The 19580-nt window shown below is 37.0% G+C and overlaps 5 protein-coding genes across 11 annotated transcripts; 2 read left to right on the plus strand and 3 right to left on the minus strand.

Annotated features, from left to right (window-relative positions):
- Positions 1–13: 13 nt before the first annotated feature.
- LOC120250443 (pentatricopeptide repeat-containing protein At1g08070, chloroplastic-like) lies at positions 14–2292 on the minus strand. The gene has a single exon (XM_039259261.1). The coding sequence runs from the start codon at positions 2240–2242 to the stop codon at positions 512–514; it is 1731 nt and encodes a 576-aa protein (XP_039115195.1). The 5' UTR covers positions 2243–2292; the 3' UTR covers positions 14–511.
- Positions 2293–2567: 275 nt separating this feature from the next.
- On the plus strand, positions 2568–5001 carry LOC120283765 (syntaxin-22-like). 2 transcript variants are annotated; one of them, XM_039290494.1, is made up of 7 exons: positions 2568–2776; positions 2865–2952; positions 3702–3820; positions 3914–3985; positions 4181–4338; positions 4449–4552; positions 4634–5001. In XM_039290494.1, exons 1-7 carry the CDS (start codon positions 2610–2612, stop codon positions 4700–4702), a joined length of 777 nt encoding a protein of 258 aa, XP_039146428.1. In that variant the 5' UTR covers positions 2568–2609; the 3' UTR covers positions 4703–5001. The 2 variants fall into 2 exon arrangements, with proteins under 2 accessions (XP_039146428.1, XP_039146429.1); XM_039290495.1 differs by having other exon boundaries at positions 2865–2922.
- Positions 5002–5103: 102 nt separating this feature from the next.
- LOC120283407 (pseudouridine-5'-phosphate glycosidase) lies at positions 5104–9670 on the minus strand. 4 transcript variants are annotated; one of them, XM_039290086.1, is made up of 13 exons: positions 9666–9670; positions 9238–9334; positions 8640–8750; positions 8238–8320; positions 7936–7995; positions 7595–7655; positions 7135–7241; positions 6582–6659; positions 6429–6474; positions 6226–6346; positions 6003–6088; positions 5460–5514; positions 5104–5362 (listed from the first exon to the last, which is right to left on the minus strand). In XM_039290086.1, the coding sequence occupies exons 1-13, from the start codon at positions 9666–9668 to the stop codon at positions 5188–5190; spliced, it is 1083 nt and encodes a 360-aa protein (XP_039146020.1). In that variant the 5' UTR covers positions 9669–9670; the 3' UTR covers positions 5104–5187. The 4 variants fall into 4 exon arrangements, with proteins under 4 accessions (XP_039146020.1, XP_039146019.1, XP_039146022.1 ...); XM_039290085.1 differs by having other exon boundaries at positions 5967–6088; XM_039290087.1 differs by having other exon boundaries at positions 5207–5362; positions 5460–5531.
- Positions 9671–11526: 1856 nt separating this feature from the next.
- LOC120284185 (pentatricopeptide repeat-containing protein At3g18970-like) lies at positions 11527–12846 on the plus strand. Its single transcript, XM_039290979.1, has one exon. It carries the CDS (start codon positions 11527–11529, stop codon positions 12844–12846), a length of 1320 nt encoding a protein of 439 aa, XP_039146913.1.
- On the minus strand, positions 12831–16004 carry LOC120250250 (probable protein S-acyltransferase 7). 3 transcript variants are annotated; one of them, XM_039259044.1, is made up of 7 exons: positions 15761–16004; positions 15323–15500; positions 14547–14729; positions 14149–14442; positions 13587–13820; positions 13044–13508; positions 12831–12951 (listed from the first exon to the last, which is right to left on the minus strand). In XM_039259044.1, the coding sequence occupies exons 2-6, from the start codon at positions 15425–15427 to the stop codon at positions 13086–13088; spliced, it is 1239 nt and encodes a 412-aa protein (XP_039114978.1). In that variant the 5' UTR covers positions 15428–15500; positions 15761–16004; the 3' UTR covers positions 12831–12951; positions 13044–13085. The 3 variants fall into 3 exon arrangements, with proteins under 3 accessions (XP_039114978.1, XP_039114979.1, XP_039114977.1); XM_039259045.1 differs by having other exon boundaries at positions 12893–13508; positions 15323–15497; XM_039259043.1 differs by having other exon boundaries at positions 12893–13508.
- Between the last annotated feature and the right edge of the window lie 3576 nt (positions 16005–19580).

Below are 19580 nucleotides of genomic sequence, written 5' to 3' on the forward strand. Positions count from 1 at the left end.
AGATGTGAACCAACAACAGGGCAAGTGGTAAACAGAAACAAAAGATGTTGTGAATATGAATAAAAGCGGTAAATTTCATGTCAAGTTCACGGAAGTTAAGTATAAAAAACACGGCAAGGCACTAAGAACAAGCACAATTACTTTGTTATTATGCTCATTTGTAGATCCATCAACTTGATAGCTTTGAGTAATCCACAGAGAAGATCAAATTAAGATTAATTTTTCAAAAAAAGAAGATCAAATTATGGTACATTTCAGGACTCTAATCCTTTATTTATCTCAGACCAGTATAAGACCATCAACAACCATATTGTTGAAACTAAAGAAGAGACATGATGTGAAATGAAGTTGAAGCAATGGTCACTGAAAAGGAGAAAAATAATCTGACAATGTTCATGTGGAAATAATTAGTCAGTGGATATGGATAAAACCAGAACATACCAATGCCAGAGAAGAGTTGACTATGGAGAGGCTACACGAGGATGAAAACCATGCCAAAAAGCAGATGGTATCATATGACAGCAAATAACTTCAACTCCTCTGCAAGACATGTTTCTGATAATAGGAGTCTGTTTAACCCTGATAGAATCCAATGTACAACTCCTATCTGGGGATGTGATGAATCGGAAACCAAAAATTCATGGACAACTCCATTTACTTCTATGAAAGAACATCCGGGTTGCTTCCGAATGCTATTATCGTGCATAACCTTCCTTACTCGATTTACATCGGTCCACCTTGATGTAGAGGCATAAACATTAGAAAGCAAGACATGAGAGCCACACCTCCTAGGTTCCAACTTCATAATTCGACCTGTTGCAAACTCGGCTAATTTTACATTCCCATTTGATCTACAAGCAAAAAGCAATGACCTCCAAATTACAGCATCAGGTTCTATTGGCATATCTCTGATAAGATGCTCTGCCTGAACCACAAGTTTAGCACGTCCTAAAAGATCAACCATACAACCATAATGTTCAATTTTAGGAATCAGACCATAGACCTTAGTCATACAATTGAAGTAGTAGTATCCTTTCTCAACCATTCCCCCATGGCTGCACGCAGACAAGACACCCAAAAACGTTACCTCATTTGCCTTAACCTCCGCCTGAGCCTCCATTTGTGAAAACAAATCCAATGCTTCCTCAGAGTATCCATTCATAGCAAGCCCGGATATCATCACTGTCCAAGAGAAAACATCCTTTTGGACCAACCCTTTAAATATCTGAAGAGCTCTATTGATATCCCCGCACTTAGAATACATATCAATCAGAGCATTCTTCACATTTAAAATCATTCCCAAGCCATTAGTGTCACAGTAAGCATGAAGATACCTTCCCTGGTCGAGAGCACCAGTTTGCGCACAAGAGGAAACAACAGATGCTATTGTTGCACTGTCGGCTTTCACTCCCTCCATTTGCATCTGTCTAAATAGTTCAATTGATTCTACAAATAGGCCTGAATGCGCGTACCCAGAAATCATGGAAGTCCAACAAACAACATTTCTCTGGGGCATTCCATCAAACAATTGCCGCGCAAGATCAACAGCCCCACACCTTGCATACATACTCACCAACGAAGAACCGAGATAGAAATCCAGATGAAATCCATTAACAACCACTAAAGCATGAATCTTTTGACCTGTATCAAGATCAACTCTCCTCCCACAAGCACTCAATGCCCCCACTGGAGTCATCGCGTCAAACCTAATCGACCTCCTCACCATTTCGCAGAAAACTTGCAAAGCTTCATCACAATGATTGCTCTGCGAATAACCGGAGATCATACTATTCCAAGAAACCAAATCACGCGCAAAATCCGGGGCCAAATCGAAGGCTTTCCTGGCATGCCCAAGCAACCCACAAACCGAATACATATGAATGAGAGAATTCAAGACAAAGGTATCAGATTCCAACCCCAATTTGAAACTCAAAGAGTGGATTTCCCTGCCTCTCTGAGGGATGAAGAGACGGGCGGCAGCCTTCAGGGTCGAGGTGAAAGTGTAGTTATCCGGAACAACACCATGGATGCGGATGGAATCATAGAAAGAAATTGCGAGATTAGGGAAAGGGCCAAGAGCAAAGGAATGGAGAACGGAGTTGAGGAAAGGGAGGTGCCCGCGGCTACGGAAGAGCGCAGAGACAATGGCAAGGGACATGAACTGGTCGAGGTGATGGACGATTGAGATACGACGGCAGAGAGGCAGCCATTGAAGCTCGATCTTGGGGAGATGCAGCTGCATCAATGGCTTCTCTCTCTCTCTCTCTCTCGCTTGGTGGCGGGAATGGGCGTTAGAAGAACAGTTGACAGTTGGACAGTTGACTTTGCAATTTTCTTTTTTCGGGTTTTAATTTTAAAATTTTGTATAAATATTTAAACATTTGAATATTCAAACATTTTTTTGATTAAAAAAATAAATATTTAAACATTTTTTGAATAAAATAAATATTCAAACATTTGAATTCACCGCATGTGGTTTATTCATTTAAACCCATATACCCAAAGAAAATATTGAATTTTGAATGAATAAAAATGAATCTATATATATATCTTTTCCTTGATTAACGGCCAGTCTCGCAGCAACGACTGAGATCGCAGCACTCGACGTCATGAGCTTCGAAGACTTCGGATCCTCGACGAGCTGGAACTCCATCGCCGGCGCCAAGGCCGACGTCGCAGCTGGGATTTTCCAGACTGCTACGGCCGTCGCCGGCTTCCGCCGCCTCGTCGATGCCATTGGTTCCGCAAAAGACTCCCCCAAGCATCGCCACACTTTGTAATCCTATCTTTGTGTTTTTTTTTTCTCTCTACTCCTCGATCGATCGTTTAGGTTTCAAGGTGAGTGAATCTTGCTATTTGTGTAGGCAGGAAGCGAGGAAGTGGATCGCGCAGCTCGTGAAGGACACATCGTCGAAGCTCAAGGTATTCTCCGATGCCAATGTCGACGCACAAGTACGTGGACTGTGTAAATTTGCCTTTTCGGTTAGGGTTTCCTTGAATTCGTTTACGGTTTTTATTTTTTTAATTGGAAATGATTGAGATTTGATTGATTTTGCACTTGAATTACTGAACTGTTGGTTTGAATCGAGTTTTTGAGGTATCTCTTTGTGTTGATGTGTTCTTTGAGTTGTTGTTTGGAATTACGGAAATCAGGGAGTGCATGTCCAACGAGATTTTTAGCATTGGTAACCAAGTGCGACGATGTGCTTTGGGTATTGAGAATTCCTTAAAATCATGGGAAATTTATGCTTTTTAACTGGAAACATAAACTTTGTGCTTCTGAATAGGTTTGTTTGTCAGCTTGGTGAAATTCATGCTAGTTTTTGCAGTGTCATCTTGGTGTCCCTCTGGAGGTTTAGGAAGTATCTATATGTTTCTTGATTATGTTTGATTTGAAATTGTTAAAGCAACTGGATTCTTGATATATAGGCTTTGGATTCCTAATTAAGTATTGTGTTCTCAGCAATTGGATTTGTTTCTGAAAGTTCTAAAATCATTGAAACTGGTTTCTGTTTTCCAAATGAGAATTTAATGCTTTGTGATTCTCAAAATCATTTTACACTATTTTGAAGTTCTCATGTGAAACAAATAGCAATTTCAAGTGCATGGAACTGCAGAACAAAGGGATTGCAAGCAAGATTTTGATTCCTTTCCTTGATTGGGTTCTCTTGACTTGCATTAATGATAGTTGTTTATTGTAGCTAATTAATAGAACAGATGAGGAAAAATTAGCAAAGGATTTCCAAAAAGTCTTGCTCGATTTCCAAAAGGTTCAGAAGCTCGCTGTCCAGAAGGAGGCAGCTTATGCAATGGCCACAAGGTTTTGTTCTGCTGTAAATGTTTCATCTTTGGGGGTTTGTACCTTTGATGGAAATGTAATTAGAGTGGTAAGCTTGTGCTTTTTGTTTGACAGCTTGAGCTCTGATGAACATAAGACACACGACACAAATGAAGAGCATGAGCAGCTCCTGCAGGAGCAGAAGAGGTAATCTATTGGCTTAAAAGATCTAAAAAAAAATTAGTCACCACTATTGGTTGAGTTTTCTTTTTCCCTACATCAGCTGGCATACTTGTGTTCTCAATAAACATTTTCCTTATTTTGTTGTTCTTTATCTGATTTTTGAGTAAACATGTAATTAGATTTTGCTCATATGGATTGATAATCTTTCTTTTTATTCAGACAAGAGGAGATTTCTTTAGACTGTGAGATAACTTTTAATGAAGCTCTGATAGAGGAAAGGGAACAAGGAATTAAAGATGTACACTCCGATGTGGTTGAAATAAACGAGATACTTAAGGATCTTGTTTTCCTTATTGACAATCAACAACCTACACTAGGTACTTAAAACTTGATAATCATACAACAGAATCAAAACTTCAAGTTTCTTCAGCATTATACACAATCCCTTTTATGTGTTTAATATTTGTGATTCAAACTTTCTCGATAGAGGACATTGGTATACGAATAGAAGCAGCAGCAGCAGCATCCACAACTCAAGCAAGAGAACAACTCGCAATGGGCTACAAAGGCAACAGATCGAACACCTCATCAGTGCGTGCACATACAATGCATCATAATCCCTAACTTACCAACTAAATGTTGATTGTTATCTCTTGACTTGTTTTGTTACAGTATTGCTGGGTGCTGATGCTCTTTGTTGTGGTGCTTGCTACCTTGCTTATGGTGTTGATATTGTACTGACAAACACCCATGCAATCAAAGATTTTGACTTGTACAAATTTAGCTGAACAGGTTTGTATTGAAGAGAATCAAATATCTGTGGAGAGATTTAGATTTATGTGCTTGTGGCAATATCAATGCAGAGTCTGACAGTGTTGAGAAAAAAGTTGTATGTTTACTAAGTTATACATCAGCATGGGGAATTTTCGGAATTCAACGAGGCATACGTATCATGTGTGTGTATTATACCATACAATGTGTAAAATTTCTATAGACAAAAGGCAAGAATGGGATAACCATGAACTCAACAAAATATGATAACTGTGCACATGTTCCCTTTTGCTTGATAATATATATTGTAGCGGCATATTGGTACCAGGCATCCCAACCTTAACAATTCAGCAGCAAACATCAAAGGAGGATTTAAACATCACAATGGGGATGCAATGAATAAGATTTCACTTAAAAGTACTATGATTACATCACCTCCTTAACAAGAGTTTAACTTATTTCTCAACAATTTTGACATCTGAAATAAAGTATGTTTGCAAACTCGAACCACAATATGTATGGAAATGAAAAATATAGACCGTAAATTCTTGCACAATGAGTACCATAAATGCAGTCAGCACAGCAGAAAGCGAGCAAATTCCTTGTTCTACAATGCCGATCTCACAAACCCTGTAAGTAACCACATAACATATTCATAATGACACAAACTTATCTTTATCAAAAGAAACATAGTGTTGTTACATATGCAAACTAATACCATCCACACCTCGTTTGAGATTGGCAAGCACAGCAGCAATCTTTGCACCAACGAGAACATTGTTCTTCACGAGAGCGATATCTATGAGTTAGTTAAAGAAAAACCACACTAAAAACAATAATATAACAGTGCAGACACTTGGAGGATAAATTTTTTATGTGGTCACTGTGTTATGGCTGATTTTCATTTTTTTTTATTGTGTTTCAATTTGTTTTCACCGGTTGGTCACTTGGGATTTTCCGGCCAAATTTAGATGATGTGGCGGCCGAAAATGCCACGTCACTCTTTTTTTATATTTTCTCTCATCCCAACTGGAGAGTAGTTGCTGACTCAGCTCGCTTAAAAAAAGAGTGACGTGCCATTTCCGGCCGCCGCGTCATCTAAATTTGGGCAGAAAACCTCAAATGACCAACCGGTGAAAACAAATTAATATCTAATGATAAAAAAGAAATAAATTGAAACACAATGACCAAAATGAAAATCAGCCATAACACAGTGATTACATGAAAAATTTACCTGACACTTGGACATAAAACTTGCAAGCAAGGATACTAGCAGCCAGTGAAGCTCCGCCAGTTAGTTCATTCACTCTAGCAAGCAAAAAAGGAGTGACAGCATTGCCAATCACATTCTTATGACTGCGACAAACAGAACAGTTCAGTGAATCCGCCAGTGGTACACAATGAATATAACAATTTCCATAGAGAAATTATGTATCTACACATGAAAAATATAGTGTATTTGCTGTGCATGTATAAATATGGGAAGAGAGTACTTCGCTTCTTCAAGGGCTTTTTGTATCGCAGATTCTATTGTGTATCCTGAGGCAGAATGATCTTTTGGAATAGGAACTGCTATTAATATTCCAGATCCAAGTCCTAAATTCAAGTTTGCATCTGTAATTCCAACACAATTTTTATTTAATATTAATGGCAATGAAGCAAGTCAGGAAAAAAATAGCATCTATGATTCACTTACGTATTAGCCTAGCACCGTCTTCCGGACTATCTAGACGACAAGGTATCTACATTCGGAAATATATATTCTTCTCTATAAATTCCTAATGTGAAAGTGGTTGACCAAAAAAGAGCGTAGATTTAAGTGAAGGATATCAGAGAAAATTCATATCACCTTGCATCCACTTGATTCTGTAAAAAATGCAGGAAACTCATGGGTCTTGTAAGCAGCAACAGTCACACCTTGAGTTTCCTGAATTTCAAAATTTAGTGCCTTGAGAAACTATATTATGAGCAACAGGTTTAATTGACAAGCAACAAAGAAAGAAAATTAGTTGCATTTTAACAGACTGAGAAATTGGGAAAATCAGGAAATCCTACATCTATCCTTGATCAGTTGAAACCTCAGCAATAACTGAACTTTGAAGAAAGTTCACTGAAAAGGGTAGAACTGTATGCTTTGCTGTATACCCTTATTATTTTGGTTAAACTTGTTCTTTATGTTTCTTATACGCATTGCAAACTTTTATTTCCTCAAATTATATACGATAGCTAGTCCTTAAATTTCTGCAGATAGATATTATTGATCCCCTGCAGCATGGCTTCACACTATTACAGCTTTGTTAGGATGGCTTGAAGAATTATAGTTTATAAACTAGTTTACTTCATCCATGTAAGCACCGTATTTTTGTTGTTGTTGTTTTTCTTTTTTGGGAAAAGGAGCATACCAGAAACTCCAGGGTTCTTGGTATATCTAGGATTGACTTCACTCCAGCTGAAACAACTGCCACTGGCGTCCTTCCAAGTTCTGTCAGATCAGACGATATGTCCATGGCTGCAAAACAGAGTAGTAATTCATTAAGGAAATGAAACTTCAGGGAAAAATTCAAGTTCATGTGTTAAACAGACTGATGATTATATACAAATAGAGAATTGTATGCAATGCCCAATAGAAGCTCCATAGTTCGTTGTATAGGTAGAATCTCTATTTTGATTTCAAACATATGTCAGCAATTTAGTTCATGTTCTAATTCGGTTTAGAGTTAGAGATTATATTAATTAGCGATAAGATCTAGCAATATTCTCCATTTTTTCCATTTGTTGCAATGAGAATATTTCTCACTCCAAATCAACCGATTTCAAACACAAGTAAAGGAAAAACTGATTGATAAGTACATGAGGACTTACTTTGTTCACCATGCCGATGGACTCCTCCAATTCCCCCAGTGACAAAAACATGTATCCCAACCTGTACAATATTAGGTGACAATCTTTATCATACGACTTTTTGGTAAAATTTCAGTATAATATGAGCGTCATATTTATGCTAAGTTGTATTATACATGTAACAATCTAGAAATAATAAAAAGAATGGCAGAAAACTATTGCCAAACTACGAACTAAAAAAGACACAACGTTTGAATCTATGAACTATGGCATCCCATGACTAGTTATATTTGCCGATGATCACATAGTTATATGCAAAACGAAAGAAGTAACATACAAGGAGACAAGCTACAAGGCAATACTTTAGATGCAAAAAACATGGTTGCAGAAACAGTTGTAGCACCATTTCCATGAGCTGCAACCTGTTGAAAAAAACAAAACAAAAAAATTAACAACATTACCAATTGTTAGAAACTTCAGATAAGCTTATAAATTTTCTACTTAAACTAGGAGTCAACAACAACTAGAACACAATTATGCCATAAAAATATGCTGGGACAAGAAAACATGAAAAAAAATAAGGTAAAAACTTACAACTGATAAGGTAAAAATTCTATAGAATTGCCACTTTAAACATAAAAGAACTTTGTCAACCAGCACTCACAATATGTGGAATGTCTCTGCGAGCAGTTTTTTGAGCTTTCTTCCCAAGTTTTGCGAGCCTCTCAAGTTGCTCATCATCAAGGCCTATGGATAAAACTAAACTAAATATTCCAGGATATGTATAACGAAAATGAAATGAAAAAGAAAGGACAAAACAAATCAGAGATCTACTTTTTGTTTTCTATAATTCCTGGCAGTAGAATTCATACATAATCGTCATTTCATGATTACCTAAAACGTTCTTTTATCATCCAAATGAGATCCCAAGCGAATGGTACTGTTCACTAATACCTGCTTTGCTATGATATGATTTGAACAAATGCAAGACATACTTGGATGCTAGGAAAATATCAACTTTGATCCTCTTCTATCACTATGAAATCTTTTCAAGTGCTGAATATACCTATGCAGGGAACACCATCTAAAATAGCAATGGTTGCCGGAATTGCTCCATTGTCCCTCACAATAGCTTCAACCTCTCTTGCTGTCTGAAGGTTTTCTGGATATGGCATACCTAAACAAAAGAAGCTAGTAAGGACAAACACCATGAGGAAAGTGCCAAGGAAAACCGATATTATATTGTTCATGATTTTACACGACATTTACGCCGCTTATGCCTAGCTATGAGATATTGCACACATACACATGATTCTCAGTATCAACAATTCCTTTCTAGTCTGATAGTTAAGAATGCGCAAAAACATGTAAACTCTCACAATAATCAATCAAAAGATCTTTAAACATCTAATCATGGCAATGCCATAAAACTTTTAATCTAGGAAATTCAATTAAAATTGCTTTCTACTCAGACATCATGACCACTTGAACAGCATGGCACATTCTTCATATCTCCAATATCACTAATTTGATCTTGTTCACAGTCATTGCTTGGAAAAATTATAACACTCAGAAGAAAGAGCAACTCAAACGTTCTTGATTACAATAAAAGCTATAAACAAACTAGAAACATATCAAAATCTTGTGATGAAATTCAGACACACCATGAGAAATTATTGTCGATTCTAAGGCGACAACTGCATCACCACGCAAAAGAGCACGATGAACATCGGGGGCTATTTTCAAATGATCTCTACCAGCCTACAACAAAAATAAATGTCAAAGCCACTTCACTGATGAATAAATAGGCTGAAACATAAGATCTTCCACATCTTAAGAAAAAGTTGTTCTTGGTTTCCCTTCTTTTGAACATTATAGCCTAATAATACAGACCAATATCAAATTCAAAGCCCTCCATATGGATTAAACAAACAGAAGCAACGTTGATCATCAGAGGTAATAAGCAAAAAAGAAAATTTGATGAAGAAAACAACATCCAAAAATAGCATATGCTACTAAGATAAGCATCAAAACTTGAAATTTTTTACAAAAAAAAAAAAAAAAAGTGACGATTTGGGAAAGAAGCCCTCACCATAGTCTATTGGTAACTCACCTTAAGTTCACAACTTCCAAAAGCGGAGATAGAAATGAAAAGATGCCCTGGTTAAAATCTAAAAGTTAGAATACCCGATTTAGTTTCTCTTATATAGTTAAAATATTTTTTTTGGTCCTTGCTGTGTGCTTGTAAAAATTTTACAATATAATATTTGAAAATCTAGTCTATTTCTAAATATAAATGATCACTTATAAAGTATTGATTTCGTTTAGAATATTAAAGAATAAAAGGATCTGTAAGATAAATGGACTCAGAAGGGAACGTAGATTATGGGTTAAAATTTCATTGGATTTGAGTTATTAACATGTGTGTGTATTATTATTATTATTTGGGGATGGGGGATTTATTTGGGTGGAGAAGTGATGTGTGAGGATCATGAGAGGACTACGATGGGTGATATACATGAGATGCTGGGAGTAGATGGTGGGCGTAGCAATTTTAAATTGGAGAGGGAAGGTTGGAGATGAGAGTAGTTACCCAGCATATAAACAATACAATACTTCTTGTGTTAAGTGTTGATACTTTGGATTTGTTATAGAATGATAAATCTCGATGGAAATGACTTAATCTACACCGTTAGTTTGTCACCCCAATCCCAAACCCTCTATAAAAAAAACAGGCAGGGTTCTGAATTTCCACCGTGGTGAAGACTGGAGACCGGAGATAATGATCATCAAGGATTAATTCCAGCAAGGGTGCTGAGGTTTGCTCACAATAAAGAAAATGAGAGACCAACTTGCATTACATTGCCATTAGATGCGTATCATAAGTTTTTATCATATTCCATGCTTGGATGAGGTTTAGGAAGAATAGAGTAAAGTAAGCGGAGAAAATGGGAAAAGAAGGAAAGGATATATGCTGGTATATCTTATTTGGGGCGAAGGTAAACTAAAGAAAATTTTTGAAAGTAATACAAAAGAGGTTTATATACTGTTATTAGTTATTACTAAAATATCTCTTAAATTTTAAATATTATATTATGATAAATAATGGATAAAAAAATTAATTTTAAATAATAATCTCAATTAAGTATTATTAGAAAAATAATTAAGTGACAAATAATTTTATACAACCTCATATATATTAGTAAATATAAATAAAAAATATTTTCATCCAATAAAATTATAAGAAGAGATTCATATATTAGTAAATATAAATAAAAAGATATTTTAATCCAATAAAATTATAACAAGAAATTCCAATGGATTTGATGAGAAGAGAGGAAGCTCAATGCTAGAGTTTTTTATTTTTTATTCACTCCTAAAATATAAAAATATTTTTTTTATTTTCAATAAATTAGCAATAAACATCTTTTTATTTTTTTCATTGTGCACATAAAATAAGATAGGAAATTATTAGGCTATGCCTTGGTTCTTAATATAAAAATATTATTAATTATTACAAAGTTATTATAAAGATGTTTTCATTCATAAACTTATCAATCTTTCTCAACCCTCCAATTTGAAGAGTTAAAAATAAAAATAAAAATAAAAAAAGTGTTTTCAACCCTCTATTTACCTCCTTAATCTTTACCCTCTCCCACATAAAAATAAAAATAAAAAAGTGTTTTCAACCCTCCATTTACCTCCAACCCTTCTCCCTCGTTAAGATCGTTTGAGAAAACTATCCCAAAAAAAAAACCCCTCTACCCTCACCCCCCCAAGCAAAGGGTTTAGATTCACCAAAGAGCAGATTTATTATTATTTGGGAACAATATAATTGTATAGAAATTAGCATTAAAAATAGCTTTTTTTACAATGATATGAAGTTCAAAGGGTTGTTACCGCGCGCGCGATGCTCGTCTCTTTTGGGAATTTCGTCGAACAAGAAGCAGACAATGCAGATTCACGCTCAGATGATCAAGAACTCTCTCTTGAATGAAGCTGAAGCAGTTGTTGAGCTGATGGAGAACTACTTTTCAATTAAAGAAGGGGAGGAATACGCGCGTCTTGTGTTTTGGAACTCTGATGCAGCTCTGAAGAATTTGTCCGCATGGAGTGCTTTGATCCAAAGATGTCACCTTTTTGAGTCACTGCCGCTATATGCGCAGCAAATTAGGATGGGCGTGATGCCAGACAAAACGTCGAACATCTGCGTTCTGAGGGCTTGCGCTCGGACTCTGGCTTTGAGAGAGGGCGTCCAAATTCATGCTCAGGTTTTCAAATCTGGGCTTGCTTCCGATATGGCGCTTCAGACGACATGCATTCATTTCTATGGGAACTGTAGAGATATCGACTCGGCCTATCACTTGTTCGATGAAATGTGTGAGAGAAGTTGTGTGACTTGGAACGCCATGATGAGCGCGTACTGTCTTTGTTTGCGGGCAAAGAAGGCCCTGGAGTTGTTCAATAGGATGTTGAGAGAGGGAGTGAAGCCAACGGAGAGGACAGCGCTGCCGGTGCTGTCTGCGTGCGCGCAGCTTGGCGAGCTTGACAAAGGCACAGCTGCGCATGGCTTCATTTGCAAGGCCATTGTAGATTATCATGAAGACTTGTTTATAGGAACTGGAATGGTGGACATGTACTCAAAATGTGGGAGTTTGAGCAATGCTAGCAAGGTGTTTGAAGAAATGACACAGAGAAATGTGTTGGCCTGGACGGTGATGACCGCTGGCTTGGCAATGCATGGGAAGGGCCAAGAGGCGTTGAGAATGCTGGAGAGCATGCAGGAGCAATGTATCATGCCAAATGCTGTGACTTTCACTTGCTTGCTAGCTGCTTGTTGCCATGCAGGGCTGGTGCAAGAGGGCCTTCATTTGTTCGAATTAATGCAGATAAGGTTTGGGTTAAAACCACAAGTGCAACATTATAGTTGTGTCGTCGATCTCCTTGGTCGAACGGGAATGGTCGATGAGGCGTATGATGTTATAAGGAACATGCCAATCGAACCTGATGCTGTGGTGTGGAGGACATTGCTTAGTGCTTGCAAGATGCATAATTGTGTGGAGCTGGCAGCCGAGGCGGCAGGAAAACTACTGCAGACGGATCAGGCTTCTCCGGCGGCAATTGATACATGTGAAGACTTTGTGGCATTATCGAATGTCTATGCATCCGCCGAGCGGTGGGACGATGTTTTAATGGTGAGGAAGGAGATGAAGAACTTGGGCATACACAATAAGCCGGGTTTCAGTTCTGTTCATGCGCACAGGCTAGATTGAGATTTCATTGTAATATATAATACTGAAATTCAATTGACAGAGAACATCTTGAACTCATTCTGCTTGTATTGAGTTCAAACTTCAGGCTTCAATAGTTTTCGTGATCTATCAATGAAGAAAACAAGATCACATTTGAATCTACAGGTTTCAAAAATGATACAGAAATTAAAAGTTACACTAAATTACAATCTCCCTACTTGTTTCTAGTAGGCGAACAAGATAATACAATGGTGTACTTGCTATGATTCGGTCATTTTCCCATTCTCTGTGTTGATTTCAGCAGTCAATGCTTGTATATCATCTAGTGTTGCTTGTTCACGGTTGGTCTTGCTTTCGGTGATGATCAAATGTGATGGTTGCGGGTCACAACCCTCTGATACTCTCATGCTGCCAATCTCACTCTGTATGTCTTCAAGTTCTTCCTCTGCCACGGCATGCCGTTTCCCACCCATCTCTAAGTCAACACTTGTTTTTGGAGGACTTGAGACTTGTCCCGGAGGGAGTGAAGAGAAAGGTGTTGAGTGATTTTTTACTGTGGCTCGGAAATCATTCTTGGAGCTAGGAATCTCGGAGAAGAAGGTCTCCATAAAATTTCTCATCCATCCTTGGTTATATGGATTAGTCTTCTTGTCATAACGGTATCGGAAATTCTCATAGGTTGTCTGCAGGATGATTTCCAAATTAGTCAGAATCCGGAAATACAAAGCAGGAAGAAATGGGAGCTCATGATGATAGATAACCTGATTGGTGCTAATTAAGTAGAGGTGAAACGCTGTCAATCCTCCGACAAACCACGCCGCTACAAATGTGTAGAGGATAAGAATGGCAGAAAAAGGGGACCTCAGAATCGCTCTCCACAGACTACATTCATTTGTGTCCATTATCTTCTTTAGATTAACGCAGCAAAACGTAAAGACATACAGGCAAAGCAAGGTTGTGGAGGACACGAACATGAAGAAGAACCGGTAATTTCTCTGCACAGAGAAGTGATTTAAAGAAAAGTTATGTACCAAGTCATCGATAAAAACACCCAATAGAATATACATCCTTCATTAAATTCAATGTATAATTGATACAGGAATTTGAGATTAATAGAGCCTTTTATACCCAAAATGTGTGTTTTAATAAGCAAAAAGTATAAGATAATTACTTCACTCTTGGCTTACAGAACATGGTGCAAAGGCGAAGATACACTGGTGGATGCGTGTGTTTCAACTGTAAAGCATCCTTTATACGATTATATCTGACCATGAATAAAATAAGATACTGCATGATGAAGAAATAAAGCAAAATTAAACTCACTTTTCCGATGCACTGCCCAACCCAAGGACAGTGATGATCGAACCGCTCAACACAGTTGTTGCAGATAGAACAATGGGAGCATCGTGGAGGCCGATATAGCATGCATGTGTGGCAATATTTGACCTTTACTGTAATCCCATTCACAAGGGCATCCTTTGTTGGCGGCAAACTTAATGAACCACGCTGATTTCCCACCAATTCGGATTCAGTATCATTATCTGGCTCTGGAGGATGTGCATTACGAGGAATAATGCCGGGATCCCTTGCAGATGTGAATACAAGAAGAAACAGAACCTACATTGTCAATTTAAAATTAATGAACCAACATAAGAAATGAAATACTATAGCCAATCTGTCAATTTCAGGGAGAATATTAATAAATTAATAGCATTACGTACATATATTGTAAAGACAACACCGATAGCCATTATCAGATATCCACGATGGTGAGGGAATTCATTAATCAGCCTTTGTGAGACAAACACTGTGAATAGGATCATTGGAATTACAATAAGAAATACTGTGAGAACCATTGACTTCACATCTGGTCCAAAGATAAGCCTTCCACCTAGGAGGAACCTCTGCAAGATAATTTAAGAGGCTGAGAAAATGAATATGAACTTCATATGCATTTACATCATTCCTAGACAGAAACCAAAAATACTTCCCAACTAAACAAATCAGATGAGAGAGCCCAAATTATCACTGTACCGACAATATGCTAGCATGAATCAGTATCATAACCTCAATCATTCAATATAGAACCGAAAGCAAATTGCGTTCTTTTAACAGTGGTTGAGCAAGATTTCTGGCTTTATTATGAAAGAGTGGCGACAAAGGAAAAATAGAGGCCGGAAGTCATCGGCAAGAAAGGAAAATCTTATGCTTATGAAGGAAGGGTTTTCTCTAACATTTGCCAATCAAATCATCCTGGTTACAATAACTCTTGCTTCTGGCATAAAAAAGCAAACTTTAAGCTAAAAACCAGTATGCATTAGAGATTGTTAGATTGGCAGCGAGTATTAGAAATTTGCTCAATCCTCACATCGAACCATAACCATCAAGACGCATCCCAAATTATTCACAACTCCTATAAAAACTATTCCAGTCAACTTCACATGAATGTTAGGCAAATGAAAAAGAAGGAAAAAAAGGGGAAAAGAATGAACTTTACATTGTTTCCTTTCCAGACTTGATAAACAAACTTAGCAGATCCATCAGCCTCAATAATGTTCCTTTTCGATTCAGAGAGTTTAGCAGTGTGTGGAGCTGCACACATCTTACCCTCTATTCACTGATCAATGATGCTTCATGAAGTGCCTCGCATTGCCCCCTCCAAAGCTTCCAATCTACTGAAAAAACACCAAAAAAACAAAAATCAATCAACAAAATAACTATAGAAACAAATTGCACAAAAAAAAAAGGAACTTTTTGAGAACAGAGATTTGATTTAAGAACGCCAAGAGAATAATATTGAGAAATTTAAAGAGACTAAAGAAGAACCTTTTCAAGCATAAAAGACAGCAAAGAATGCAAATAGGTCAGCTTTAAGAGCAATGAAAGCATAAAAAAGCACATTTTCAACAAAAGCGAAGCTGCATTGCTTCCATACCTCGGGTAACTCGAGCTCCGGCAACGGATCAGGTCAACGCCGGTCGGCTAGCCGGCGGAGGAGGAAGAGGAGTCAGTGATCACTGCGAGGGTTTAGGTTGCGATTTAACGAAGGAATCAGGAACGGATCGGCGCCGGAGTAAAACGGATCTTCGCGGTCATCGGAGAGGGAATCCTAGATCCGATAATGTCTCGCCCGACTCCGAAATTCAGAAAGCGATTGGGATTTAGAACAATGATTATTAGTATTATTATTATCATAATAATTAAGCTTAAATACACAGCCAAAACCACCCTTGATTAATTAAACTTTATTTTAAAGGGAGTTTTGTTATGATTTATGTAATATAATTATGTAATCACTAATCACAAACAAAGTTATTTATTCAAGTGGAATTCAAATTTTTTTATGTACTTAAAAAAACTGCCATTTAATAAAAATAGTCATTTTACAAAATTTTTAAAAAAATTTTTAACACATCACATACAGTGATAAAATAATATCTCACACACATGATCACATGCTATTTGTTTGGATAAATATAACGCCGAATTCTCATAAAATTATTCTCGAGGAGTCACTCCCAATGATCAAAAGAAGTCTTAATTTGGTGCGACCCCTACTCTTTACTCTTTAAAAATCAAGTAACTCGTCAAGTGATCCTTTCTAACGCAACCTGATCTGCAAACAACGTTTAATGTAGTCTTTTTGTTTTTACCTTCTTTTACTTTCAATTATCATTTGTGTTTTATCGCCGGACACTTAGTTTCTTTTTGTTAGCTTATGTCCTGTTTTATACTGATTTTTCTATTTAACAAAAAGTGATTCATCCTATCAACAAATTAAAATAATATATATAATTAAATAATTAACAAAATTATATTTATGTTATTATAAATTATTATTATTATTATTATTATTATTATTATTATGCCCACGGCCGCCCGAACACGTGAGTTATTCGCATTTGCTTAAAAAAAAAAATTTATCTTCGGGGACATGCTTAAATTGAAAGCAGCACAACTAGCAAGAGGAATATTTATATTTCATATCCGCATTGCTTTATTCCATCATTTCAGCCAATAATTTTATTCCTCACCACTAACACATATTTTTTATAAAGGAGATAGGAAGAGAAAACTGATTAAATGAGTGGAATATAAATGTGAAACTAAAAAAAAGAAGGAAAAATGAGAATGTTAGATCTAACAGTGAGAGTACTTGATTTGTCACCCAAGGCAACAGTTGAAGATCTCACCATCTTCTTCTCATACTGTGGATCCATAGAAGAAATCAAGCTTAACTGGTGATTGATTATTAATTCATTGTTTCTTGTTTCTCTCTTGTCTTCATGATGTTCAAAATGATCTTTTAAATAATGTCTTTAATTGTTAAATAATTCAGGATTGGAAATGAGTCCAAGATGGCTTATGTTACATTCAAGCAACCTTTTGCTCATCAAGCTGCACTTCTCTTGAATGTAAGAATTCATTAGTGTGTGTTCACAAATCACTGAAAATTAGATAAAATTTATAATTCCTCTAGTGCTGTGTTTTCAATAATCAGGATGCTGTCATACTAGATAAACAAGTTCAGATACAGCCACTGAAGCATTTCACAAGCATTCCAATCAAATAATGTTGTTCAAAAACCATAAAGAACAATGAGGACAAAGTATGTCTTCAGCTCATCTGACTCTTAATTTTGTTGTTTTCTTTTTATAATGTAATTAAACAAGCTGTGCAGACATTGGTCATGGTATGAAGAGTAGTAGCTAGCTGTATCTGAGAGAGAAGTTAAGTTCTGGCTGCTTGAAAGAGTTTCAAAGTCTATGGCCCTCTCTTAGCTAGAGTCAAAGGAGAACATAGAGAACAACTCATGCATTATGAATCAAAGATGTTACAGAAAGTCAATTAATTTTAATGCACATGCTATGAATGGAAGAAGATCAATTACACTAGCTCAAACAAAACAATGATAAATAAGTTTGAAAATCAACCTAAATTATACATGCACATTATGTCTTTCTATATTACAATTTACAACATATATGCATATGCTCAAATTAAGTTGGTACTAAATATCATCATTAGAAAATCTCACCGGAGATGATGATGTTGCCTTCTTCGCTGTCTCAGAATGCTGTCTTCTCCTTGGTGGCTTGAGAATGCTGCAAAGATGGACTGAACGTTAAGTATGTTTTGTGCTAGTGTTGCACTAATTGAAGTAGCCATCAACCAAGCTTATAAGAAAGGTAATCCTGTGACTGTAAATAAGTGGAGGATGGAATGTAATATATATATATATATATATATATGAGTTATTAGTCTTTTAACTATTGCCAAAATTTTGAGTATCAGAAATGAATGGGATAGCATTACGTACGATCAAAGCTGGAATATCACAGGAATAAGAGAGGATGAATATATATGACTTTACTGGTGAGTTAGCTGTTAGCTAAACTAATCTCATATCTGCTGAATATAGAAACACGTCTTGAATGAGAGAGTAACATAATATCAAAGCTAACATAACATAATTTAGGAAAAATAACAAACTAACAAATTACATGTGCTTGCAGACTTTAGACCCATTAGCCTCATCAACTCCACCTGTAAAATCATCTCCAAGATTCTTGCCAATAGACTTAGTGAGATTATTAATTTACTGGTGGACGACTCTCAAACTGGTTTTATCAAGAGCAGATGCATTGCGGATAATATTGTTGGAGCTCAAGAAGTCATTTTCAATTTGCAAAAACGGAAATGTCTCGGTTACATCTTTAAAGTGGACTTTGCAAAAGCTTTCGATACTCTTGATTGGAACTTTCTCCTTGAAGTACTTGCTGCCAGAGGATTTGGACCTAAATGGCTTTCTTGGGTTTATTCCATCCTTAGCACTGCCAAGACCCAATTCATCATTAACGGCACTACTCAAGGTTATATCCGATGTAAAAGAGGTTTGAGGCAAGGTGATCCACTCTCTCCCTTACTTTTTGCCCTTGCCTCTGATGTCCTTAGTGCTATGTTTTATCACGCACTAAAATCCAAAGTCCTTATAGGCGTCCCCTTAAATCAAACCGATAACATTTGTCATCTCCAATACGCAGACGATCTCCTTATCTTTTCCGCTGGTGGACAAGAAGACCTTCAAATAATCAAATTGATTCTTTATCTTTATGAGGGTTCTTCTGGCTTAGCAATCAACTTCTCTAAAAGCTGTTTGTTCTCCTCTAATTATGGCTTTCAACCTCATCTTTCTTCTGCTAAAATTCTTAGCTGTTCCAGGAACTGCCTCCCGATCACCTACCTTGGGGTCCCTCTCTCTGGTCGAAGACCCAAACGAATGGATTGGGCAAGCTCATTGGCATGGTTCGCACTCGTCTCTCTTCTTGGAAAACAAATTACTTATGCCTGGGAGGACGCCTAACTCTTATCAATTCTGTCCTTACTACCGTCCCAGTTTATTGGATGTCGGTTTTCAAACTCCCTATCTGGGTGATCCTGGAAATTGATAAAATCCGGCGCGATTTTCTTTGGAAAGGGCCCGAACTGAGCTCTAAAGGCGTTAGGCTCATCGCCTGGAACAGAATCACTAGACCTCGCAACATGGGAGGCTGGGGAATCCTCAATCTCCAACATTTTAACAATGCTCTCCTTGGAAAATGGTGGTGGAAACTTTCCCATAATCCAAATTGTGGTTGGGCTAAAATCATCCAAGCTAACTACTCTGTTAGAGACCCATATGGAGCTTTGTTTCATTCCCCTCCTAAAAATAAATCCTTCTTTTGGGCGGGAGTGACTACCATTCTGCCATCATT

Source organism: Dioscorea cayenensis, chromosome 19 (assembly GCF_009730915.1).
Source record: "Dioscorea cayenensis subsp. rotundata cultivar TDr96_F1 chromosome 19, TDr96_F1_v2_PseudoChromosome.rev07_lg8_w22 25.fasta, whole genome shotgun sequence".
Lineage (NCBI taxonomy): Eukaryota > Viridiplantae > Streptophyta > Magnoliopsida > Dioscoreales > Dioscoreaceae > Dioscorea > Dioscorea cayenensis.